General features: G+C 35.4%; 1 protein-coding gene across 1 annotated transcript in view; it reads left to right on the forward strand.

The window, feature by feature from the left end:
• Positions 1–27,933, forward strand: part of CNTN5 (contactin 5) — a 704,421-nt gene that overhangs the window by 544,065 nt on the left and 132,423 nt on the right. The window contains exon 14 of the mRNA XM_006833948.1: positions 14,861–14,981. Coding sequence (XP_006834011.1) covers positions 14,861–14,981 — 121 coding nt within the window. The remainder of the gene's footprint in view (positions 1–14,860; positions 14,982–27,933) is intronic.

The raw sequence follows: 27,933 nt of genomic DNA on the forward strand, positions 1-27,933 counted from the left end.
GAGGCCAAGATGGCCAAACTTCGTCTCTCATTCTTTGGACATATTGTCAGGAGGGAACAGTCGCTGGAGAAGGATATCATGTTTGGTAATGTGGAGGGTCAGAGAAAAAGAGGAAGACCCTCAATGAGATGGATGGGCCAGGTGGCAGCATTGATGGACTCAAGTGTGGCAGCGGTAGTGAGGTTGGCCCAGGATCGGACATTGTTGAGTTCTGCTGTGCATAAGGTCGCTATGAGTCAGTTCAGACTCAATGGCAACTAACAACATATATGATAAAGCATCATTAGGAACTGCACTAAGAAGTGGGTATAATAATGAACCAAATATCTTTATTTGCAAGAATTTATTGTAAGTATGGAGTCCTGGTGTGGCTCTGTGGGTTAATTCTCTGGACTGCAACGTTGATTTGAACTGTAAGGTTGGCTATTCAAATTCATCAATTGCTCCTAGGAAGCCCTATACAGGGTCACTGTGGGTCTGAACTGACTTGAAATCTCTTAACAACAACAACAGCATAAGTATGGAGGGCTAGTATGGCGCTGTGGGTTAATGTGCTGGGCTAAAAGGTCAGTTTGAACTGCAAGGTCAGCAGTTCAAGCTCACCAGCCACTATTTGGGAACTCTATACAGGGTCACTGTGAGTTGGAACCAACCAGAGGGCACTTAATAGCAACAACAGTGTATGCATACATGACAAAAATGTAGTTAAATATGACTTTAGTGATATCTACCTAATAGATGGGAGTGTGGTAGCTCCTTACGATAAGTACTAGACTGTGAATCACATGATCCACATTTTGAGCTCACCAACTGTTCAATGGGAGAAAGATGAGGTTTTCTGCTCTTGCAAATATTTAAAGCCTTAGAAACCCTATAAAGGGTTGCTATGAGTCTGAACCAACTCAACAACACTTAATAACAGTAACAGCACTTTGAAAATATTAAAATTAGAAACAGATGTATTTATCAACCCATCAAGTAACTGTAAGGAGCCCTGGCAGCATAGTGGATTACATTCATAGCATGGCATCCTCAGGATAGAATACCTTTTTATGTCATAGAATACTTCCTCCAGAATAAATGTTCCAAGGTAGCCTAAGAAAAAGTTACAAATCTTGTTCTGACTTAGTCACAAAATGTATGGACCTTTGCTTCTGTCATTCTATCATCATAAAAATCATCAAGGTCAGTTTAGTTTCACAGAGTAGAAAAATCAAATTGTTCTGGACAACCACTGGACTGAAAGATTGGTTTGAACTACAAAGTTGGCGATTCAAACTCACCAACTACTTCTCCGAAATCCTATTCAGGGTTGCTACGAGTCGGTATCAACTCAATGGCACTTAACAACAACAGCTAAAAACAACAGTGTCACCCTAAAGCATATCAAGCAATGTAGTATAAAGCAGACTGAATCATTATGGTATAATGTCATATTTGTTGTTGTTAAGTGCTGTCAAGTCAGTTCTAACTCATAGCAACCCTGTAAAGAGTTTCTAAGGAGCAGCTAGTAAGCTTGAACCGCTGACCTTGCTGAATGTCATATTTAGCCCTGATAAAAGAGTACATGCCACCATTATCTCTTAGAACAAATGTTAATACCCCACAGTGGTTAATCACCTTGCTAGAAGGGACAGATACTAACTAATAGGAAGGAAGAATAAACAACATCAGGACAGAAATGACAAGAAGCTGAAGATATTAAATTGAATTCATATGAAGAATTGAAGATCAGTTTTAATTGCTGTCATGTATTGTTCTCTAGAGAGAGACTGGAGATCACAATTCAGGGTCAGAATCAGTACCTCAGAAGAAATAATAGGCAAAAGTTGTGTAAATTGTGTACTTAACCAGTGACAGAGGAAGGAGAGAAGTGAGTGCAGATTAGAGCAGTTGGGTCTCTTCTGGTTCTCTTGGACACAACATTAACCCTTGTCCCATGATTCCAGAAACCCAGAGAAAGAGATAAATTGCTTGGATCCAAGAGACCTAAAAATAAAGGAAGCACAGAAACAAACTGCTTCATTTCAGATTTACCGTTAGAGTTCCATGAAAAAAAAAAAAAAAAAAAATCAATGAAACACATAATGGCCTACTGTATTCCCAAGACTTTGAATTTATGGCAATACAAGTTCAATACTAGTTCTAACAGATGAATCAAATGAGAACTGCAATACTTTGCATGACCAGGCTCTACTATTTGGAGCATAAGATTTAGAAATCTTGCAGGGAATTGCCTAACTACTCTTCCATGATGGAACTAGTTTCAGGCACATGCCTATTATTCTACAGTGTAAAAATAGTAGCATTAGAAAACTCAATTTATCCACAAAACAAGTATATAATAGCATCACAAAGCAATATCCATTTTAAAGATTACATGCAAGTAGAAGAAACAAGAAAACGGGTAACAGAATCATTGATACGTGAGTAAAATATTGTTGTCAAGTGTCATCAAGTCGGTTGCAACTCATAGCAGACTTGTGCACACCAGAATGAAACACTGCCTAGTCCTGTGCCAGCCTCACAATTATTACATTTGACTCCGTTGCTACTGCCACTGCCACTGCACCAATCACTTTGGGGGAATTCTTCTTTTTCACTGACCCTCCACTTTACCCAGCATGATGTCTTTCTCTAGGGATTGACTTCTCCTAATAATATATTCAAAGTATGAGAGACAAAATCTCACCATCCTTTTTCAAAGGAGCATTCTGGTTCTATTTCTTTCAATACATATGGGTTTGTTCTTCTGTCAGTCCATGGTACTTTCAATATTTTTCTCCAACACTATAACTTAAATACATTAATTCTTCTATGGTCTATCTTAATCATTGTCCAACTTTCACAGGCATTTGAGGCTATTGAAAATACAATGGCTTGGGTCATTCGCACCTTAGTGCTCAAACTGACATCGTTGCTCTTGACCATTTTGAAGAGGTCTTGTGCAGAAGATTTGCCTAAAGAAGTATGCCATTTGATTTCTTGACCACTGCTTCCATGAACATTGATAGTGAATCCAAGCAAAATGAAGTCTTTGACAACTTCAATCATTTTTCCATTTTTTCATGATGCTTTTATTGGTGTACTGGTGAGGATTTTTGTTTTCTTTACAATGAGGAGCAATCCCTAATGAAGGCTGTATTCATTTTATAGATTATACGCAAGTAGAAAAGCCAAGAAAGTATTTTAAGTCCTCTTCACTTTCAGCAAACAAAGTTGTGTCATCTGCATATCTCATGTTGTTAATGAGTCTTTCTCCAATCCTGATGCCATATTATTCTTTATATTATCCAGTTTCTTGAATTATTTGCTCAGCATACAGATTGAATCCACATGGTGAAATAATACAACCCTGACGTACACCTATCCTAATTTTAAACCATTTAAGGCCCCTTGTTCTGTTTGAACAACTGCCTCTTGGTCTATGTACAGGTTCTTCATGAACAAAATTAAATGTTCTGGAATACCCATTCTTTGCAATTGTGGCATGATCCACACAGTTGAAAACCTTTGCATTATCAGTAATGCACAGATAAACATCTTTCTGGGGTTCTCTGCATTCAGCCAAGATCCATCTGATCCACGTCCTCATCTAAATCCAGCTTGAACCTCAGGCAGTTCCCCATCAATGTGTTGTTGCAGCCATTTTTGAACATATTTAGCAAAGTTTTTCTTGTGTGTAACATTAATGATATTGCCCAATGATTTCTGCATTCTGTTGGGTCACCTCTCTTTGGAATGAGCACAAATATGGATCTCTTCCAATCAATTGGCCAGATAACTGTTTTACAAATTTCTTGACATGCATTAGTGAGTGCTTCCAGTGTGGCATCAGTTTGTTAAAAGATTTCTATTTGTATTCCATCAATTCCTACAACTTTGTTCTTTGCCAGTGCCTTCAGTGAAGCTTAAACTTCTTCCTTCAGTACCATTGGCTCTTGATCATATGCTACCTCTTGAAATGGTTAAGCACTGACCATTTATTTTTGGTACTGGAGTGTACACTTAGGTAAAGAAGACAAACTAGGCCAGTTATCTTTCAACTAAAGCTTTGTCACTATAAACTACACATGGCTAAATGGATGTGTGACCTAAATATGGGTCATCTTTGGCTCAAATGATGGGAAATAAAATGAGGACTTTCCTAAAGCTAGACAACAATCACAGAAAAGATAATTTATTTCATAAACAAATGCAGTCAATGGGTCATTGTCTTATCAGAAGGGAATTTCAGCATCTTAATGGGAGCTCTCAAAATAATCCTATGGATTACTTAGAGAATTTATTTCTAATAAATGCTTTCTCACACAAAAATTAAATACAAAAGGATGTTATTTTTATACACTTACCAAAATTTTCCTTGATAGGTGCTATTAAATCAAATCAACTAAAATATTGAAGCAGAATGTTAAGTGGTTTTATAGGTGCGACAGTAAAATGGAAAGATCATTTGACCAAAACTCTTGCCTACATTCTTAATTTGCCCTTGGATAAGTCAGTAACCTTTTTAAGAATCAGATTTTTCAAATACTGTATGAATAGGGTACGCCAGATGATTGGTTATCTCTCTTCCACACTACAATTATCTTTTCCTTTCATGATTTTTGTGATTTTCTCTATTATACCACTTACTACATTGCATTATACAAGCTTTCTACCTCCCTAACTGCATTCTGAATTTCTCAGTGGCATAAAATATATTTTCTTTCTTTAGTAGCATATTTAGATCAGGTAGAACAAATTGATTTTATCTACTGTACCAAATCCAGTCAATTGAACCAATGGTTGAGAAGAAGCCTACGTCAGGTTCAGCTAGGTTTGCTAGGAGTTTAGAAGAAGGTCATAGCTGCAAAGGTACCAAATATGTACTACTTCATATCTAAACAAATAGACAATATAATGAATGCTTAGTAGAACAATCCTTAGTAGAACTGTTTGTACATGTGATTAGAGCTTTCCTAAGAAAAAATGTATACCTACAGTAAACTGTTATTTCAGAGTTTTCTGGTAGTAGCATCATTACTAGTTGCTTACAAAGCACAAACTAATGCATGAATGAACACAATTTTTGTGACTACTTCTATAATTTTTTATATATTTCCAGAGAAAGGTAATTGAAGAAGCATAGGCTTGTCTGAAAGCTAGTAAGGCTAGTCCATTACAAGACATCATTACTCTGAAGGAAAATGCTTACTGTCTGTCACTATTGTTAATATCTTCTTTCCTGTCATTGTTGCCTTATTGAGCCAAGCCATAGACCAGGTTATATTCAGATTATAAAATATTATTATGGAAAATATTCCATGTGAAAGTTGATTTTACCATATAAACACTTGAGATGATATTCTCATAGCATTAGAAATGTGATTTTAAATGCTGTTTTGTCTAGAATTCTCTTAACAAAAATTGGTCTGGCATTGCACCTACAAAAATGACAACTTCTAAATGAGATAAGGCTTCCTCTTTGGTCCATTTTAGATATAGGACTAGCAGCATTTAGAGGAAATCCCCACCTCTATTCTTCAAATTGTAAGAAATTGTCCTCCTTCATTTTTCTTCAACAAATGCAATATAAAATGAACATGTTGGAGCTGACTAAAGTAATTTAGTGAGCTTTATGTTTGCACTGGAGATGCATGAATAAAGCAGAAAGAATATTTGGAGGCAATAACACATAAATATGCTAATTTCTGTATAGATCTATACCAAATACTCAGTATAAAATATAAATTTCTAAACATGTCTTAAGAAGATGTAGTCTATTCTATTTTTTCATGCCAGCATCCACTGATATAAAGATGGCAAGTCAATAAACCATGAAAGATAATATACAGGTATTAGGGTAGGCCATAACTGGAGGATAAGCACCGGACTACTGACTGCAATATTGGCAGTTCAAAACCACCAGCCATTCCTTGGAAACCTGATACAGAATTACTATGAGTCTGAATAGACTCGATGGCCCTTAACAACAACAACAATAAAGATAGGTGTTTCTCAGTTTACAAAAAGATGCATCCCAACTCCTCACTGTTTATTTCAAACACCGTTCATGCCTAATAGGTGTTTATAGGCACAAATGTGCTATCACTGTGAACTGAAGGGCTCACCAGCACTGACTTCATGAGCATGCTGCTAAAAAGGTTCATGCATGGAAAAGTGTCTCATCCTTGGTATAAAGCTCCATCATATCATTTTTAAATTCTTCATAATTTTTAGACAAAGAATTGTGCATTCTTATTTTATATTCAGCTCTGCAAATTAGGGAGCCTGTCCTAGTCAACAGTGAAGTCTTATTGAAATACATAAATAAGGACAAAGACCAAATTAAATTGCTTTGGGTAAAAATAAGTTATTTATCCCATACCATCATCCCACAGAAATAAGTATTCCTTAAATTATTCATACTTAATCAACAATAAGGGAAGGAGGAGTCAAATATTCTCAATAATCATCTTAAACGAACTTTTACCAACAAATAGAAAGAGCTGGGAGTACAAATATGTATAAGGCTGATATAATTGTGTGACCTTATGTATTTTAGGCCTTTAAAAAATAATTTAGAAGCATCTGATTATTATAGAAATGATATTGTCTGCACATAAAGGCTCTTTGCCTGGGTCACTTATGTTAACATTATGGAAAAGAAAGCCCATTTAGCTTGCGCCTAGGGAAATGAGAGGCAGCATCTATATAGATGAGAGAGATCTTTTAAAAATCAAGATACAGATATGTCCCCTATGTCTGGCATCCACTAACATGTTAAATAATACCTCCCCTAGCCTTATATGTTGTTGTTGTTTTCGTTAAGTGCCTCGAGTTGGTTCTGACCCACAGTGATGGCAAGCTTGAACTGGCGGTCTTGAGGTTCAAACCAACTTTGCAGTCCAGCACATTAGCCCACAGCACCACACTAGGCCTCCCAGTCTTATAAAGAGTACTGGTAGCTGCTATAGGATAGCACTGGACTGCTAACAACATTGTCAGTGGTTCAAAGCCACATGCTTCTCCTTTGTTACCCTATATGAGGCCACTATGAGTAGGAACTTACTTAAGGGACTTAACAAAAACAGTTTTATATATCTAATGGTAAAGAAGGACACTAATGGGATACACATGACATTTTTTCATTAATTCAATGTTCTGCATATATTCAATTTTGTGATACAGGACACAAATTATTTAAGATTTTTATTTTTAAATTCATTATACTAAAATTTAATTGTAATTGGTCCTGTATATATTTTGCTATGAGCTGCTTTATAATGCCTAATCATCATTTTTGCCAGGTTAGTGGGTTGAACCCATGAATTCATTACTTTATGCCTATAATACCAAATGATTGACTTTGAAAAGCTACTCATTCTGAGTTCATCAATAAATCATCAACTGAATTTTACTCTTTAATCTGGTTAGCGTTCTGTGTGACATCTAGTCAATTCCGACTCATAGGGACCCATTATATGGTTTCCAACTATGTAAATTTTTGTTGTTGTTATGTGCTGTGGAATCGGTTCCGACTCACAGCGACCCTGTGTAGGATTTCCAAGGCTGTAAATCTTTATGGGAGCAGAACGCCTCATCTTTCTCCCATGGAGTACGTCATGGTTAGCAACTGAATGCATAACCCACTACACTATTAGGGGTCATACCCCTAAGTTAATGACACCAAATAAAATAGTTTGTGCTTTTTTCTTAGTATTTAAAGGAACATTATAGTTTATGTTGGAAATTAAATTCCAGGGTCCCAGTAATGAGACTTTAAAGTTATTTTTACCCATTTTGAGTCCCCAATGCATTGTTGAATGCATTTAATATTTCACCAAAATAGCCATAAGTGATTTGTCAAATAATACTTTTACTATGAGGGAGCATAAAAATTGTGAAAATTTTCATCATCTCTCAATTCTGTTTTTCCTTGAACTTTTGAAAGTCCCTCATGTTTTATTAACTGGTAATAATTATTGCTCTTTCTGAAAATATGTCCAATTATTTAAGCATGCAAGCTAAATGTCAGTGATTTTGTAAACAATAAATAAAATTCTTACCATCATAAATCTAAATTTTATTGTATGAGGGCTAAGAAAAATAGTTGAAACAACAGAACTCTGTGATACTGGGACTGAGGCATAGTATGAAGATGGAAAATAATATTAAGATGCTTGACTGTCTTATGAATATTGGTTAATCTTACCTACTATTGTAAAATAGACACTTGAGCGGGATAGAAAGGAATATCAGGAAACATGATTACAGAAAGCTTTTAAACCCATCTTCAGCCTACAATTGATTGGAATACCTAAAAGGGGTTCTAGAACTTGCCCAATGAAATATGCTTCTTGAGGAGCCTTTGTAGTGTATAGGACCTTAGGTGGAATCCTGAGCCCCATCCAGAACCTTCTGAAGCAGACCAGACTGGAACAGCTACAGCAGCAGAAGATACATCTTCTGAAAGAAGAAAGAACAGCAGGAAAACCCCAAAACAAAAATGGCAGTCTGATTGGCTATTACAAGAACAAGCATCAAGGCATGCAATCAAGTCCCTTCAGGACAAACTCCCCTCCATGACTGAAACTCAAAGGGAACACATGAGCAGGCATTTAAGCTTGCTGGTGACCATGGTGTTCTACTGGTGAGTGGAAGAGGGAGAAAGGCAGCAATGAAGATATAGGTTGAGTTTGACCACCTTCCACAGACTCCCATTGACCTGAAAATGAGAAAAAGAGAACAGGAAGGGCTGGGTGGTCTGAAATGTGGTGAGACCTGGGGATTCCTCAGGCCATGGTCAAGGACATAACATGGAGGGCTACAGCTGAGAGTAAAGAATTCAGCTGATATGATGTGAATAGAAACGCACAAAAGTGCCCAAGCTAGCAGATAGTACCCATTTGACTTAGTGTCAATGGCTTGATCATCAGAATTAGATTTATTGTTGTTGTTAAGTGCTGTCGAGTCAGTTCCAACCCAAGCGACCCTTATAGGGGTTCCCAGGAGCAGCTGGTGAGCTTGAAATGCTAACCTTGCAGTTCAAACAGTTTTGCAGTCTGGTGCATTAACCTTCAGCACCACACCAGGAGTCCAGAACTCAACTAGAGGAAGATAAAAAAATAATTTTTGATCAAGGCAACAAGTGTAAATTGCTACAATTTTATGAACTTGACCGTAGTAGCTCAAAATACCAGCTGAGAGGGAATGAGTTTTCACATCAAGTATCAATCCCATCCCCTCTGTATACAGGGTTGATAGGGATGGGCAACTTAGACACTGGCTACCTAAACTGAGAGGGTGATAAAGGCACAAAGTGACTGGCTTACAACTTTTCAAGAGGAAGTTTAGTTTAAGAATGTGCAGAACAGAAAAAAAAAAAAAAAAAAAAAAATTTTCTTGATAAAAGAATCATTCTGTGGGTGGCAGGGAAGTGAATATATTATAATAGGGAGATTGGCAGAGGAAAGATGAAGGTAGTGGAAGACACAGGGAGGAATGCAAGAATTAAAGTGATCAAGGTAAATACAGTTAATTAATGGTGCATAGAGGGGATTGCAGTCATTGTAATGAAGCAGAATATGATCTACTGAATGTGAAACTGGTGATCTGCTCTGTAAACCTTCACTCAATTAACAATCAAAAGTTAAAATAAGAAAAATAGTTGAAAATGGATGGGAATGAGTATGTATATTATTTCCATATCATGATCAGACACATTAAACAAATTATCTTCTGGCATCAAAAACTACTGCTGACAAGAAAATCTTTTAACTTGCCAATGTTTTATGTCAATAACATTAGCCCTGCCTAATAATCCATATCACATAACTGATACTCAGTTTTATATAAGACTTTAAAAATTCATGTCATAGAAACTATATCTCAAATTACTTTGCTTTATAGAGAAGAGTGATTAATACGTATGTGTGCCAGTGGCTGAGGATCCTGGAGATGTCCTACACAAGCCCCTTGAGAAAGCTAAACAAACCTAAATGAAGACACAGAAACTTCCATACCAGTTAGAATCGTGACTGGCTCATTCAGCTTGAGTCCACTGTTTACAAGAACACCCAACTTTAGTTATCTTATTGTTTAAATAATTCATTTCCCATATATTTTCAGAGTGCTACTGTGTGCACAACATTATGCTAAATCCTGCTGAGAAATGCTTTAGGAGCACTTTATACTTTTGAAGCGTTTCCCAATAGTTCATGTGTGCACCTTGTTTTTCATTTGATATCTTGCAATACTCCAAAAGAGACACAGTACAGGTGTTATCCTAATAAAGTAACTTTCCCAGAGTCCCAGGGCTAAGAAAGTGTTGGACTAAGGCTAAAATTCAGGTGTTCTTATTGCTAGTCCAATGGTTTTCTACTAAACTATAAAGCCATAGATAGAGAAAGAGGAAGAAAGAGCAAGAAAGAGACATATATTTTAAATTAAAAAAGAAAAGATAGGTACTTATCCAAAAACTTACTCTACTTTGGAAAACTTTGATAGTCAATTTGTTGAAGCAATGAATACCAATTAAAGACATATTCCTCTTGGCTAAGAGTGAAATTATAGTATCCTTTAACAGATAATATTTATCAAACACTTAGTATGTACCAGACACATTGCTGTAGGCTTTCCTCACATTATCACATTGAAGCTCTGAGAGAATCTGAGAAATTGATAGATTTTTTCAAGTTCAAGATGTAATAAGTGAGAGAGCAGTGATTCACATAATTTTGTGCCATTCCAATATATGCTCTTTAAATGCTCTTTTCCAATGTCTTCCTCTGTAGTCTTTTCCTATTTTGGTTTCTAATTTATTTGAGAGACAAATATTATGGGGTGGGATTTGTCAGCCACAATAAAGGAAGAAGCAAGTCATTCATACACTTATTAACTCAACTAATGATCACTAACTGCACCAGTCACTGGGTTGGCTTTGTAAAGACCCACAAGGAACCTTAGGGTAGACCTCCAGAAATGACAAGAACAAAACATTATGGAGCATACAGAGAACCCAGAAAGGTTTTACCAAGGAGACAGCATTTGAACTGTCCCTTAAAGTATCTTCCTAGACAAAGGAAGACATCCACAACAGAAAAAAAAGGGCAGATATACAGGAAGTATTCTTTTATGTGCATAGAGTGTTATAGAAGAATAGGATTCCATCTCAAGACGTGGAATCATATTCTGAAGTATCTTCTATGTTGAAATATGGAGATTGAATTTTATCTTAAAGGCAATAAGGAAATAGCAGCAAAGTTAAGCAAGCTTCCATTTTTAGGAATATGGAGTAGGGTGCATTGTCTAAGTGAAAACCAATAAAGGACTGGATTTGGTTAGAAATATGACGTTTCCCTATTTCATTCCAAAATCATACATAAAAGTCACCTTGATTCAGTGACTACTCTAATGAGACTGCCTGATCAAGAAATGTTAATGACATGGCCATTCTGTTCCTCTACTAGAGGATAAATCTTTCCTAAACATTTTTCATTTATTCAACAGACTTATGGAGCTCCTACTATGTGGTATGCACTGTTCTAGGTACTGGGAATTTCTGTTAAACACTGGTTGTCAGGGGGAACCCATTTGAAACAACAAATAATACATTCTGCTCATAAAGCCAAAGAAAGCAGAAAAAAGAGAAAAATACAGGCTGGAAATAAAGCAAATGTCAAAGTAAACAAGAAAAGAAAGTAACTTCTGAGAAAACGTGACGATGAGGTTTAAGCTTAAGAAATCAAGCATCTGCTCTAAGTAACCATTTCATTAAAAGTGCACTAAATTGCGGAAGTTCTCTCTCAGGAACTGCATACTGTGAGCTGAGATTAAGTATAATGGGCTCCCACGTGAATTCTTCTCATTACTTCTCTTGAGAGATCAGTAATTCTGATCTGAAAGGGTAATTCGGGTTTAGTTCCTGATCTAATCTTTTTATTTTAATCTTTCCTATTTAGAATTTTAAAGATATGATGCAGATATAATCCCCACAAAAGAGAGAGATTTAAAATGATATGTTTTCATGTTTTGGGATACTCTTGGTATAGATAGATAGATGTACAATAAACTACAGTTTTTTGTCACTGATAGATGATGGTGGAGCTCCAACCACCTTATCTAGGGCATTGCACTGTATTAATTGCAGGAATCACGTAAAAGACAGCATGGGAAAGATAATCTATACTTCACTTCCTGCATTCTTTTGAACCTTTATATGACTTTTGTGAAGTCATCCAATTAAGCTTTTATTTCACTGTAATTCCACAGAAAGCCAAAGATTTGGGGACTTTCCTCCAGGGCAAAAATGAAAAAGAAAAATATTTAGGAGAAAAGACATCTAGAAAAAGTAAAAAATTACTTAGCCACAGGAATGTAATTTGATGAAATAATTTTTCAGGAAGAAGAGCCTGAAAAATTACTTATATTCAGTACTTTTTCTGGTGTTAAATTGCCACAAATATGACTTACATTGTTTTAAGAAGACATACAAGCAAATAAAAAATAAGACAAATAAAAATCACCAAGCATAATTCTTCAGATAATGTTGTTTCTAGAAATACCAAATTCTCCCTGGTTTTGTGGGGCTTCTTCTTAGCTGTTCTATTAAACATAAGTCACATCCTGGGTACATGATTAGTTGTTGATTGTTGTCAAGTACCGTGGAGTTGGTTCCGACTCATAGATTACAGCTAGAGTCCTGATTAATTTGAGTAGCCCCATCAGTTTTGTTGCTAAGTGCCGTCGAATAGGTTCTGACTTATAACAACACTGTATAAGGTTTCTGAAGAGCGACTGGTGAGTTTGAGTTTGAACTGCCGACCTTGTGATTTAAACTGACCTTGTGGTCCAGGCTTATCCTACAGTGCCACACCAGGACTCTAGTTCTATTAAAAAAAAAAAAAAAAACGGAGTGAAGTGTCATTTTGATGGCTCAAGCTAAATAAAATGGCAGATATATTGAAACTAATTTCTACAGCATTAAAGTATGTTGATTTGCAATTGAATTGTGGCTTATATTTGAATAAATTAAGCCCCTCCACCCCCCTTTATAAAGGAGCTCTGGTAGCTTAGTGGTTACGAATCGGACTGCTAACCTCATGGTCAGCAGTTCAAAAGTATCAACCGTTCCGCAGGAGAAAGATGAGGCTTTCTACTCTCGTTTACAGCCTCGGAAACCCTGTACAGGGTCGCTATGAGTCAGAATCGACTCCACGGCACGTAACAACAACATCCCTTTATAATACATTCAAAGGTTTTAAGGTTTCATTTTCTCATTTGAAAGATGTGAACACTTAAAGAGTCTAGTGAAATGAGAAAATGAATTTTGTTTATAGTTTAAAAATAGCAGTTTATTCTAGGGAAATTAGCAGCATAAGGACATTCACTGGACAAATATCACATTCCTTGAAATCATTATTACGATGTTTTAATGCCTCCTCAACATGAAGCATTTCCTTGTAGATGACCAAACCATATCTTAACAATTATTTCATGAATGAAAGCGCCTACCAGAAGACTAACAAGAAGGAAAGGAAACAGAAATGAAATAGCAGAATTAAATGGCCTAAAATATAGTATCTATTTAAGAAATTGATGGAAAGAAACACAGCTCATTTGAGACGTTAAAAAAAAAGTCCACAATGAACTTCCTCATATCCTTATAAAAGTAAAAAAAGAATTTGAAGGAATTCAATAAATCAATCCTGCTTTGATGATTTTCATAGAATCCACTGAATCTCTTTCAAAATAAAGGAAAACTGTACTCTGAAATAATTATCAAAATACTGCCCTTTAAGGATAAATACATCATTTTCTATTTTAAAAAGTAACTCACTTTCATTTCATCAAAAATCTGGGGTACTTCTGTAAGACTTGCTTGAAGCATTCTTTTTTGTGCTCAGCTATTGTTGGAGAGGTTTGAGTTCTTTGAATCTGTCATTTCAAGCTGCATGGATCTCCTCTCATTCCAGTCAATTCTTTGATTGCAAGAAACTGAAGGCAACAGTGGAGTTGTGCTATGTCATTACCTAACAAAAAACCCCACCTCATGAGATGTTATTAACCCAAAACTTCACATATACATAGCAAAAGAAATCTCTTTCCTGATTGAATAAATGAAAGACAAATTTTAATAATGAAAGGTTTATACCAGTCATTCTAAAGCACAGGATCATCATGGGTCCCATGAATAATAAATCTAAAAGATATTCTTCCTGGTATTTCTTGATTTCCTTAACTGCAATTATTCTTCAACTATGTTTAATCATCTTGCTTGCAACAAGAATCAAGGGTTTTGGGTTTTATTTTGCCTTTTTTGTGTTTTGTAACTGCATTGATTAACAAAACTTCAGGCTGAACCTGCTCCCTGATGTTGGTGCTTATGGGAGGAATAAATCTTTTTTAAGTAAAGACATAGGGCTATGGGACCAGCAATCTTTCACCTAAGCACTGTTTGATTGCTATCTTTTTGTAATTAATTCCCACAAATTGAAATTACATTCAGTACTATTTTCTTGGCACAAAAATAGGCCTGTCTTTGGGTAACAAAGCAACAATTTTTCGCTCACTGAGTAATTTTTCTATATTTCTAAAGATATGAGTTTGTATGTGCATATTTATATATTTCTTAAATATATTAGTTGATAAATCATTGTATACAATATTAAGTGTTCAAACCATTTATTAGCAATTGTTGAAAACATAACTTCCATGTGTTCCTTAAAACAGGACATGTTTGATTTTTGAATTGTTGTCATATAAATTGTAAATCCAAAAATAAGCCCTTTGACTGAATATGCAAAGTTCCCCCTTAAGCCACCTTGAACTAGGCAGATTTGCAACATTTTAAACTGGCACTTCATCCCTCTTTCAGCAAGCATCCTCTGCAGATTTAATGATCAGGAACATCCTTCTGATGCATGCTGGGAGATATGGCTGCAGGGTACAGACCACAGCAGACAGTGTGTCAGATGAGGCAGAACTTCTTGTTAGGGGTGAGTATGCTAATAGTGCAGTCTGAAAACATGATCACCATAAATTATCATACAAAGGAATTTAAATGCATGGACTTTGAGCATATCAGTACAGTGCATTTTACTTTCAATTTTACAATATATGTCATTTTTGCTTAACCTTTTGCCTTTGAAAAGATTACATGGGAAGCTGCTCCTTAGGAACAGAGAAAACTTCTACAATTCCAACTTCAGGGTCCAAACACCTTTAGTAATAAGTGGTCATTAAATGTTTGAACAACATAATGACAAGCAGAAATTTTAATCAGTTGAACAAGTAAGACACTTTGACTACTGAGATAAAATTCATTTGTATATATACATATATATCTATATGTATGTTTCAAATGCAAAGCTAGTGAAATCCCCAGGTACTCTCCTTTACCCCACTAACTTTTAAATTCTGCTTCCAAAAACAGTAAGACTGCATACCTAAGATGGTGACTTTTGTGACATTTGCAACTGTTAAATCACACGGTTGTTTTTTTTTTTTTGAAGTCTGAAAATGCCCACACAGTCTCTCTGTGCAGACATGGCAGTGAAGTGGTTTCCAACTATGAGCCCTGCCACCAAATTTTGGGACCCTAGGAAGCTACATCTTATATGAATTAAGCAAATGAATGAAACATCCATTTATTTTAGAACAATATCCCTCCTTAATGTAATTACAGATCCTAGAATGCATTTGTGTTCTTTCTTTTTATTCATGTATAATATACATATAGAAAATTTTGCATATTGTTAGCAAACAGGTATACACCTCAATGAATAATCACAAAGTGGACACACTATGTAACTACCACTCAAGGTAGAAGCTAGAACATTACCAGAATCCCACCTAGTATCAGTATTGCTTGAAGTCTCTGCAAATAAAATTTCACAACCCATCACAAGTTCTTATATTCTTAATCAACTAGTTTTTTATCCAACTAGAATGCTTTCGTTTTTAAGAATTCATTAATGGTATAAAAATGTTGAGCAGGAAATGGGACATATACTGAGTTTCATCACCTCTTGGTTTAGTTGTGTCTGTCCCAATGACTTATTGATTTTGGGTAGTCCATCAATCCTTAATCCCAGTAAATGTTTTTTAAAAACAGGTGGTGTGTCTGAAATGAGTGGCAACTTGTTTATATTTTTTGTGTTTGTTTCTGTTAAGAAGGCTTATTGAACTTTTCTCCAAAATTTATATCAAGAATATGTATCTGTATTTCCCTATTATAAAACATCAACTTTTAAAAGTATGCTTCCTCTCACAATATTCCATTTATCTAAAAAAAAAAAAAATTCCATTGTGCCTCCTGAAGTTACAAGGCTCATAGAACTGCAAATCCCACACTGCAGTCAAATATACAGAAAATTGCTTTCTTCTTTTCCTATGGTCTCTTTTAGATTATGTGTATTTATTGTGTAGCACTTGCCTAGTAATTTAGAATGATGCTACTAAAATTGGAGCTTTCCAAATGAATAACACAATTTAGAGGCTGATAACAAGAAACTAGGTATTTTTACAGGGCTGTAAGGGGCAAATTTAAGTGGCAAAATAACATTCTGCTTTGTAAGTAAAATTAAACTCAACAGGGTTTAGAACAAAATTCAGGTTCAGCTTTTTCATGTTCTGCTCTTTTAGCCTTTGGCTTTTTGCCTAGGAGATGATAGAATGCATAAATTTTGAAACTATACTCTGATAGCAATTTCAAAGAGGTTGTTATTGTCTGAATATTCATGCAACGTTCAGTTCAAGCTTTCACTCAAAGTGAGTTTGATCAAGTCGCCAATTTTCTATTATATATTTGCATTACTTTTCTAAAATTAGCAAAAATAGTTTGCCTTCTTTGTCTGTTTGGTCTTAGATGGTTTTATAAACTGGACTAGGGAATCTAGATCTTCTTACTTTAATTTTTACTTTGTTAACAGTTGATTGAAAAAACTTGGATTGTGGACAATAACTATTCTTAATGTTAGCATTCGAAATGAAATTCAAGAGAGGTGCAATTTGCTAGTCTCTTTTTCCTATTCTTCCATTTGGGTGTTTGCATTTTATGACAGGATAAGTCACATACAAATCTAAGTATTCTAAACTAGACATTTCTATTGATGGCTGCAATTCCAGCATTAAAATCAGTAAAACACACTATCCAAATTAGTGATGGAAATAACGAATGTGATTCTACCATTTGTCTTCTTGTAGAATACTATCAGTGGGTTGTCTGAGCAGTTCATTTGCTCATGGTTGAGCATCAGGAACATTCTTAGGTGGGCAAAAATATGTTCCTATGTCCTTTTATTCTATAAGGGAAAAAATATATTTTCTCCTAGATTGAAGGAAGCAATGTTTTTGTTGTCTTCATTCCCATTAATGATATGCACTATTTTGTGCATCATGCCAGATCTTGCAACTGTTTACCTTACCCCACAAGCACACTAAATTTGAGCTCAGGTCTTTGGCCCCATGACCTCACTACTGCGTGTCTGGAATTTGAGTGTTGCAGACTAATAATACTCCCTGCCATTCTCTCCATTCGCTATGTAAGGACTACTCTTACCTCCAAATGCTTGTTCCCTGTACTGCTTTATTTTGCCTGAGAATGTCAGTGCTATTATTCACCTCTATGCCACCGTTATCATCATCCTCCAAAAATTGAATTTTCCCATAAATCATCGTCTGAGGCATAAAATCGCTTGCTCTCACATATTTAATATTCAGTGAACCAGCATTACAACAGCACCATGCATAATTTGGAGAGCCATAATAGAAGTAATGAATATGTTAGAAGAAATTATTTTGCTGGAATATAAAAGAAAATTAAAGCCACACCTGGACATCTGTGCACAATTTTAGTCAATTATTCAAGTGTGATATAACAGCCATAGAGAAATAAAGCTGCACATTGCTATATAGGAAACCTTTTTAAAGAAGTATAGGAATGCATCATGCTATCCTAGAAAAGAGAGAGAAAGCGACTAAGAGATAACCTCACAGTGTTTAGAGAACTGATCATTTCAATAATATGAGAAATGACCAAGCACAATATCAGAAAAACAAGTATTTTTGTTATTTTATTTTATAGGAATTAATGTCAGAAATACACTTCTCAGAGCAATTTCATGGATGGGAAATTGTCATGATTTAAAGAGCATGCTTAGCTAAGCTAAAATAACTAGTGTCCAAGGCATGAGCTTCATCTAGTCTGTCCACAGACAGAAGGAGCAATTAAAAATTCACTGTAGCATACCATTTCTTTATTCTTATTGCTCTGCTTCTTAACACAAAACAGTAGGGCAAGGAACTCTTGGTATAGTTCAGACGAGAATCAGTAATCTCTTTGTTCCTCTGAATCCACAGCCTATATGTCCTTCTTTCCTAAACTTGAACAAGAATGTTCATTTTCTGAACTACCACTGGATGATTAATCTGATGTGTCTTAAATTGGAATTGAGAAGAATGAATTCACCTCAAGATATAATTTGTTAAGAGATAGCTAACTGCTTTTAACCATCTACCTCAACCCGTCACTTTATTTCTGGCATAAAGTTCAACCTGTCTTTCAGTCTTCTTGCTTTAACCTTTCCAATTAATTCAGGTAATTTATTCTTTCCAGGAAATATTCCTTCTCTTGAATTTTTGCCTCTTGATCTCAAGCAATGCACTTAGACACTTTTTACTGCAAAACGAAAACCTTTAGAATCTTGACTACTTTGTCAGTGAAATAAATCAATAAGAACTTTTAATACTTGCTATTTATTTACTCATCCACCCATTCATTTGGCATTTACTTTTTGTAAGATACTGTGCTGGGCACTTAGCATGAAAAAATGAGAAAGCCAAGTCTTAGTCTTATTGGGGACTCTATCAGCATTAGTGTGAGAGGCACCTTTGAAAGTGGAATAAGGAACACCAAACAAGAAAGTTCCCCTCAGTAACTTTCAGTCAGGTAGGAAAAATGATGAGAAACTAGGAGAAAACGTAAACATAGTTACAAAACTGACTACATGATTTATGGGGCAAAGTACAAAGTGAAAATTTAGAGCCCTTTGTTCAAAAATTGTTAAAAATTGCAAGACAGTGAACTGTGTAACTATCCAACAACAACCCAATAGCTGCAATGGAGTCATTTCTGACTCATAGCATCCCTGTATCAGGTTTCTGAGACTGTGAGAGCAGAAAGCCTTCTCTTTCTCTTATGCCGTGGCTAGTACATTCCAACTGCTGACATTGTGGAAAGAGTAAAAAAGTGACTTTTTTTTTTACTAACATGTGTTTTGGAGTTTCTTCAGCACATCTAGTTTAAATACTTGATGTTCTAGTTGACTGAAATGATCTGTACAAAAATGATAGAAGCAATCTGTATGCATATATATTGCTGATAATCAAAAACAAACATATAAATCAATTGACATTGTGCATAGACAATCAACTGATGGAGACCTAATTTCTTGTATTTTGTTTATTTAAAAAAAAAAAAACATTGAGTACTTGTTAAAAGCCAATTCTCTTCTGTTGTGGTTGTTGTTAAATTTCATTGAGTCAGTTGAAACTCAGAGCAACTCCGTATAGGGTTTCTGGTGGATTTGAACTGCTGACCTTGTGACTCAAACAGACTTTGCGGTTGAGTGTTCACCCTATAGCACCACACCAGGACTCCAGTTCTCTTGTAGGCACTAAAGTTTCATTCAGCTAAGGAGAATTTGTCTAGTTTCCTGGTTGATGCATTTTTCTATTTTGAAACAAGTACTCTTACTTTACTCTTCCATTTTGAGAAAAATTCTGATCATTCATATGTTTTTGAGTCAGAAAATATCAGGTAATCATATTTCACTGTGTGTTTTTCCATGGACTTAACCTATTTTCTTTACAAATTCAGCTTAATATCAAAATAACCACTCATACTATCATTTCATATTTGTGTAAATTTGTAGAGATAAGTTCATGCTTTATGAGGTTATATTTTGAATGACTATATCATTCATTATTCAGTTTGTTGTTTTGATTTTGTTAGGTGCCATCGAGTTGCTACCAACTCATAGTGAGTCTATGTACAACAGAACGAAACACTGCCCAATCCTGGGCCAACCTCATTATTGTTGCCATGCTTGAGCCCAGTAATTCTGCCACTTTGTCAATCCATCTCACTGGGGGTCTTCCTCTTTTTCTCTGACCCTCCACCTTACCAAACATGATATCCTTCTCAGCGACTGGTCCCTGCTGACAATATGTCCGAAGTATAAGTGATGAAGTTTGGACATCTTGGCCTCCAAGGAGCCCTCTGGCTGCACTTCTTCCAAAACAAATCTGTTGGCTCTTTTGGCAACCCATGGCACTTTCGATATTCTCCTCCATAACTAAGAAGCATCAATTCTTGTATAGTCTTCCTTATTCACTGTCCAGCTTTCACATGCATATGAGGTTATTGAAAATGCCATGGCTTGGGTCAGGCACACCTTAGTCCTCAAGCTGACATCTTTGCTCTTCAACACTTTAAAAATGTCTTGTGCAGCACATTTTCCTAATGCAATACGTTGTCTGATCTCTTGACTGCTGCTTCCATGAGTGACTCCTGGTGTAGTGCTGTAGAATCAGCATTAGACTACAAACCACAATATTGGCAGTTCAAACCCACCAGTTTCTCCTTGGAAACCCTAAGCAGAATTGCTATGAGTCAGAACCAACCTGACGGCACTAAACAATAACAACAACCTACTATGAGAGTGTTGGAGTATAAGATGAAACAGTGGTGAGAGATAAAAGATCTAGAGTAAAAGCCTTCTAAAGCCATGGGAAGGACCTGACTTTTATCCTGAAATTTATAGAGAGCTTTCAAAGGATGAAAGCAGAAAAGTAACATGATCAGATACACACTTTAAGATAATCATTCTGAGAGCTACAGGCAGTATTTTAGATGATAGTGGGACAAGAAGTATAGTCGTAAAGTATATGGAAGGCCATAGCAGTAATCCTAACAAGAAGTAAGAAAGGTCTGAAATAAGGTTATGATAATGGAAACTGGAAGAAATGTGAATAGTCAATAAATAGGAAGGAGATAGAAACACAGGAGCTAGTTCACTGGCTATGGAAAATAAGAAAGAGAAGGCATGTCAGTGGTAATGCTGAATTGAATGGTAAATAGGAAGGAGCGCATACATTCTAGTTAAACCAGATAGTTCCAAGTTATAATCCATGTGCCTAAGTAGCATTCATAAAGACACCTACCACTCTCAAAACTGAGGTGGTTTAAATGATAAATTGTATGATCATCCTAGTAATAAATGATTTTACTTTTCATGTACAAGCAGCCTTTGGGTCATGAAAGAGATCCATTTGTAAGTTGAATTTGTAGGTAGTTAAGTCAGGGTTTTTTGTTTTTTGTTTTTTTTAAGCATTACATTAGTGCAAGAAAAGACTTGAAGGCTTTTCAGTGATTTAAGAGATGCAGTGCAGCATATATAGGCAACTGTGATGAATTTGTGGAGTAGGGGGTTGGTTCATCAATTTAAAGTGAGAGCAAATTTACATAATATTAAATAGCAAGTACAAATTGCCCATAAATTGTATGTTCATAATTTGGGAAATTACTGTAATCGGAATATAGTGCCATTGATTTGGTTCTGACTCACAGCGACCCCATATAAGGCTTCCAAGGAGCAGTCAGTAGGTTTGAACTGCCAAACTTTTGGTGAGCAGTCCAGCGCTTATCCTAGTGCACCAGATCAGAATCACAGCTTGAAACCACAATGGAGCAGTTCTAGTCAGTCCTCATAGAGGCACTTTGAATTGAAATCCACTCACAACAATGAATTTGGATTTAGAGAATATGTACATAATTAGAAACAAAGAAACCTCAGGATGGAACTCTGGAAAACATTAATGTTGAAGAGAAAGGGGTCTCTGCAAAGGCGATTGGGAAGTATCTGCTTAAGACAGATTGCTATTAGGAAGAAAGCCAAGTTAATTAAGTCAGAGATGCAAAGAAGAGAATTTCAGGAAGAAGAAAATGGGTAAAAATGGCAAATGCAGGTAAAATAAGAACAAATATATACCAGAGGATTTTAGCAATTTTGAAGTAAATGATGGGTTTGGCAAGGGCAAATTCAGTGGAATAATGAAACAATGACCAAAGTAGAGTAGGTTGAGGAAAGGTGAGGAGTAAAATTTGTGAAAGGCTGTATTGTAGCTTATGTATACCCTTTAAAGTCAGACAAACCTGTGTTTACATCTACTTGAATTCTTAGTAATGATATGACTTTGAGCAGACTGCATAACATTAAATCTCTCACCCTTTATTTACTCATTTAACCTTTATTCATCAGACAATAAAGAGTACGTAATATGTAGAAGGCACTGTGCTAAGAACTGGTTAACCATGAACAACCAGCATGGAACATTTCTTCTTAAAATATAACGTGAGGAGTTGCTGTTATAGATATATGAGTGCCACATTTTGTTTACCTTGTCAACCGTTAACTCCAACAATTATAATAAAAAAAAGCTAGCATTTATTAAAAACTTCTTGTATGTCAGGCACTGTATTACAGACTCTATATAAATTATTGTATTTTATCCATTTATCGTGTCATGTATCAAATATATTTTTAAAAGAACTATTTTTAGTTAGAATTTGCAGTTAAGGGATCTAAGGTTCAGAGACGCTTACACCAATAAGTGGAAGAATGCTGGATATAGTCCAGTCTGAGTTTAAAGTCAGAATTTTTAATTACTATACAGTCTTCCAGTGCTAATTACCAGATTTTTTTTCTCATGTTATTTATAATTGAATCACCTAGACCTACTTATTTTCTGAAAGGAGAGAGAAAAGGAGGCTCTCTGTAAGAAATAAGAGATGGGACGACAAGCTCAGCCTGGGATATGCAGCCCATAAATTATCAAAGAGATGTCATGCAGGCTACACATTAAAGAGAAGTTGTTGTTGTTGTTAAGTGCCTTTGAGTCAGTTCCAACAACCCATAGCAACTCTGTATAGGGTTTCCAAGGAGCAACTGGTGAGCTTGAACTGCCAACCTTGCAGTTCAAACCTATCTTGCAGTCCAGCACATTAACCTGCAGCACCAGGACTCCTATAACAACCCTCTAGGACAGAGTAATACTGTTGCAATAGGGTTTCCAAGACTCTAATCTTTATGGAAGCAGACGACCACCATTTTCTTTCATGGAGTGGCTGACTTTTTTGAGTTACTGACCTTTTCGTTAGAAGCCAACTGTTTAACCAGTGTGCCACCAGGGCCCCTTAAACATAAAAATGGTTTTCATGTTCAACATTTAAAAAACGTTCCTAAACTCACCAGTGTTATTTAGGCAAAGTATTGGAAGTACATTTTATGTGTCTGTTCATTTGTTTGTGCGGGTTGTTTGGCAAAATCATTTTACTCGCTATTCATATATTTTGGATAAATATAGAATAAGTCAACCACCAATCCCTTTCTTTTGATTATGAAGTAGTAATTTTTTTTTTTTTAATGAGAAGACTGAAAATGCACAGTCTTATAGGGCATATGCATACTATTTCCCTTTTGTGATAGCCCAAATGTGACCACCAAGAGCCAGAACCAAGCAGAAGTTCTGCTGAAATCAATCCAGTATACCGGTTACAGCTCCAAGGAAAACAATAGAAAATTGGTATGCTCTCTTTAGTTTATACTCCAAAATCTTGTTTTATTTCAACCTGTTTTTAAAAATACTCAATTGAGTATTTTCTGATTTTGGAGAATATTTACGTCATGTAGTCTGGACTCTGAATGATTCTTCACTGAACAAATGCAAAACCCAAGGAGACTGAAGAGAAAGAAGACTCACATTGCTTGAAAGAAAGTTCTGCTGCATTTTACTACAGATTGGATTTTGTCCTCCCAGTAACACCTGGCAAAGGTAATGTCTCTGTTTCACTAAGTACTCCTTAATTTGGAATTACAAAGACAATTAACTATCTAATGAGTTAGAGCAACTGAGGTGAGAGAGTAAAGAAAAAAACTGAAAATTAGACCACGTCTATTATTGCCCCCCAAAAAAGAGAATAACTGGCTCTTGGTAAAAATATTCCAACTAAAAATATTTCTTTTTCATTTTTAAAAACTAGTGTATGTAGACATTATGGATTAATATATATGAAGGAAATTTAATTTGATATATTATATATAGATATGGGAGGGCCATGAATAGATGGGTCTCCCTTCTAGCCTATTGACTGAATATATCAGTAGTTTTTGCCTTTGAAAAGCAGGGCTTCAAACCAGTTTTTTCTGATTTGTCTCACTGCTGAGATTTTACATTTTCACCCCAGATATACTGAATCAGAATCTACATTTTAACTAGATGCCCTGATCAATCAGATCTGTAAGAATCACCTAGGGATCTTGTTAAAATGTAGATTCTGACTCAGTATATCTGGGATGGAAATGCAAATTCTCAGCAGGAGGACAAACCAGAATGTTGAAAATCTGTGAAGCATTGCTAAGGTACTTAAAAACAGATGGCATTGACAAGATGAGATATAAAAGGGATGGCTAGAAATAATATGTTGGAGTGAGAAAATAGAAGTGCATAATGTCAAGGTGTATAAAACCTAAAAGGGAAAAGTTCTGCTCTATTTGTGCTGCATTAAAAAAGCAAGATCCTTGGGCAACAAAAACACTTAATACTAGACCTGCTCTGCTTCACTAAATGGTATTTGAATCTCAAAAGCCCAATTGAAAAGTGACTCAAATTTTTAAAAACTCCTGTGATAGTAATGTTTGCCCAACCAAGCAAGTATAACATGATAAAAATAACCCATTCTGGGTTAATCACACTGTGTTACTAGCTGAACAGTAAGTTGTTGCTGTTGTAAAGTGCTCTCAAGTCACTTCTGACTCATGGCAACTATGTACAAGACTTCAAGGAGCAACTGGTGATTTTGAAACAACAAACTTGTGGTTAGCTGTCCAATGCTTATCCTACAGCAACACACCAGAACTCTGAACAACCATGGGCAAGTCATTTGACCTATCTTGACTTTGGTCTCTTTAAAACTCAAAGTGGGAGTAATTATTTTTAATTTAGAGGATTGTTAAGGGAAATTGAATTACAGGATAAGCTCAAGGAAATTAATAACCTCATCACAATAAAAAAGAAGAATCATCAAGACTTACATTAAAACAAGGTGCACTGGTAATTACTAATGATTGGAATGAGAAACAAAGAGTTGGAAACAAAGAGGAGAGTTCAGTATTTGAAAAATATGTTCTTGGTGATAGAAATGATGCTGGGTATCACATAATAGAATTCTGTAAGACCAATGACCTATTCATTGCAAACACCTTTCTTCAAAAAATATAAGTGGAAACTATATTGGCCTCAACAGATGGAATACACAGGTATCAAATTGACTGCATCTTTGGGAAGAGAGCATAGAAAAGCTCAATATTAGCAGCAAAAATTAGACCAGAGGCCAACTATGGAGCCATCAACTACTCATATGTAAGTTCATTACTGAGGTCAGATGGATCTTGACAAAAAGCAGACAGTATCATACGGCTGTTTACTTTACTTACTATGCAAAAGATTTCAGCTGTGTGGATCATGACAAATTATGGATAACATTGTGAAGAATGGGTATTCCAGATCACTTCATTGTGCTCATGGGGAACCTGTACACAGACAAAGAGGAAGTTGTTAGACCAGAACAAGGGGGTACTAAATGGTTTTAAATCAGGAAACGTGTGCACTGGGATTATATCCTTTCACAGAAGAACATCATGGTTGCTAAAGAGGAGGGTTAGTAAAAAGTGGAAGACCCCAACAAGATGTACTGACACAGTGACAGCAACAGTGGGCACAAACCTAACAAGAATTGTGAGGATAGTACAGGACCAGCCAGTGTTTCCTTCTGTTACATACAGCATTGCTATGAGTCAGAACCAACAAAGCAACAGCAATGAAAGAAATAAAAAGGAACTCCATAAACAAAATGAATTCAGCACAGAAAATTATGTGGAACAAATAAATCGGCAGCACTAAAAAAAAAAACACACAGGAAGAAATTCATACCTATTGAAAATTACACTGAATGTAAATGGATTAAAGACACCAGGCGTGAGACAGTAAGTAGCAGAATGAATAAGAAAACATGACTCATCAATATGCTTTCTACAAGAGACACACCTTAGACACAAAGGAAAAAAAAAAAAAAAGTAAAGATCAATGGTTCAAAACAAAACAAAAATGAAGCTAATGGCAGTCACAAGAAGAATAGGACTGGTAACATTAATTCCTGATTAAACACTCTTTAAGGCAAAAACTATGCATCCAGTGAAAGACTCCCAAAATATGTAAATCAAACTTTAACAGAATTGAAAAGAGAAATGGACAACTCTACAATAATAGCAGGAGACATTAGTATACCATTTTTGATGAAAGCTAAATTAACTAGAAAGAAATTCACAGATGAATGAAGACATGGAAGAACTAAACAACACAATCAACCTACTTGATTTAATAGGTATATGCAGAACAGTACAGTCAACAACACCACAATTTACATTCTTTCACAGTGCACACTGAATATTCTTCACAAAACAAGCTGCATAGCAAACCTCAATAAATTTAAATACCAAAATACTAGAAAGCATCTTTTTGTGTCACAATGCTAAAAATTAGAAGTCAATAATAGGAGAATCAAGGGAAAATCAAATACATGGAAACTGAATTACAGTCTTATTTAAAACTACTGGCTAATGGGAAAAATTATTTTAAATGAAATTTAAAAAAATTCTTGAATCAAACAAGAATGAAAACATAACATACCAAAACCTTTGGAAGAAAGCAAAATGATCTAAGGAAAATTTATAGCAATAAATGAATGCACTCATCAAAAATGAAGTATCAAAATGAACACCTTTACCCAACAATTAGAAAAAGAGCATCAAATAAACTTACAGTCACTCGAAGAAAATAAATGACATTCAAGCAAAAATAAATGAAACCCAAAGCAGGAAAACAATAGAAAGAATCAAGACTTGAAGTTGATTCTTTGAAAGGATTAATGGTCTAAACAGTAGGAAATCTAAGAAAAAAACAAAAGTTCTAAATAACATGAGTAAGATATGAAATGGGTGACATCACAATAACAAGTGGAGTAAAATGGATGAAAGCAGAAGACTATGAAGAAATGTACTCCAACAAATTTGAAAACCTAGACAAAATGGACAACTTTCAAGAAACACACTACATACTTACACTTGCACAGACTGAGTTAGGAAATTTGAACAGACTTATAACAAAAGAAGAAATTGAGCAGGTCATAAAAAAACAACGAAAAGAAATTCTGGTCCAGTACTTTCACCAGCAAATTCTACAAAGCATTCAGAGTAGAGCTGACACCAATTTTACCCAAACTATTTCAGAGTATACAAAAGGAGAAAGTACTCCTGAATTCAATTTTATAAATCAGCATAACCCTGATACCAAAATTAGGAAAATACACCAATAAAAAAGAAAATTATAGACCAATATAATATGCACAAAAACTTTTCTACAAAATCCTAAAATAGAATCCAGCAACATTAAAAATATATAATACATCATCATCAAGTAGAATTCATATCAGGTATTCAAGGATGGTTCAATATTTGAAAAACAACCACTGCCAACCTTGCAGTTCAAACTGCTTTGCAGTCTGGCACATTAACCCACGGTGCCACACCAGGACTCTAAAGACAAAGTTTAACTGGCAGAAAAGCTTAGGGAAGAGGGAATGGAAAGGGAGCCACAGAGAGGAACTGAGATAAATCATGTTACATTGTAGGTATCACAATGAATGATATGAAAAAATATGGGCATGAGTTGTTGAATGGAATACTATTCTGTAAGCCTTCATTCAATTCACAATAAAAAGATTCAAAAAAAGAAAAAGTCAATGATAGAATGCTTCTCAGTAAATATTTT

The sequence above is a fragment of the Chrysochloris asiatica genome, unplaced genomic scaffold (assembly GCF_000296735.1).
Source record: "Chrysochloris asiatica unplaced genomic scaffold, ChrAsi1.0 scaffold00008, whole genome shotgun sequence".
NCBI classification, from domain to species: domain Eukaryota; kingdom Metazoa; phylum Chordata; class Mammalia; order Afrosoricida; family Chrysochloridae; genus Chrysochloris; species Chrysochloris asiatica.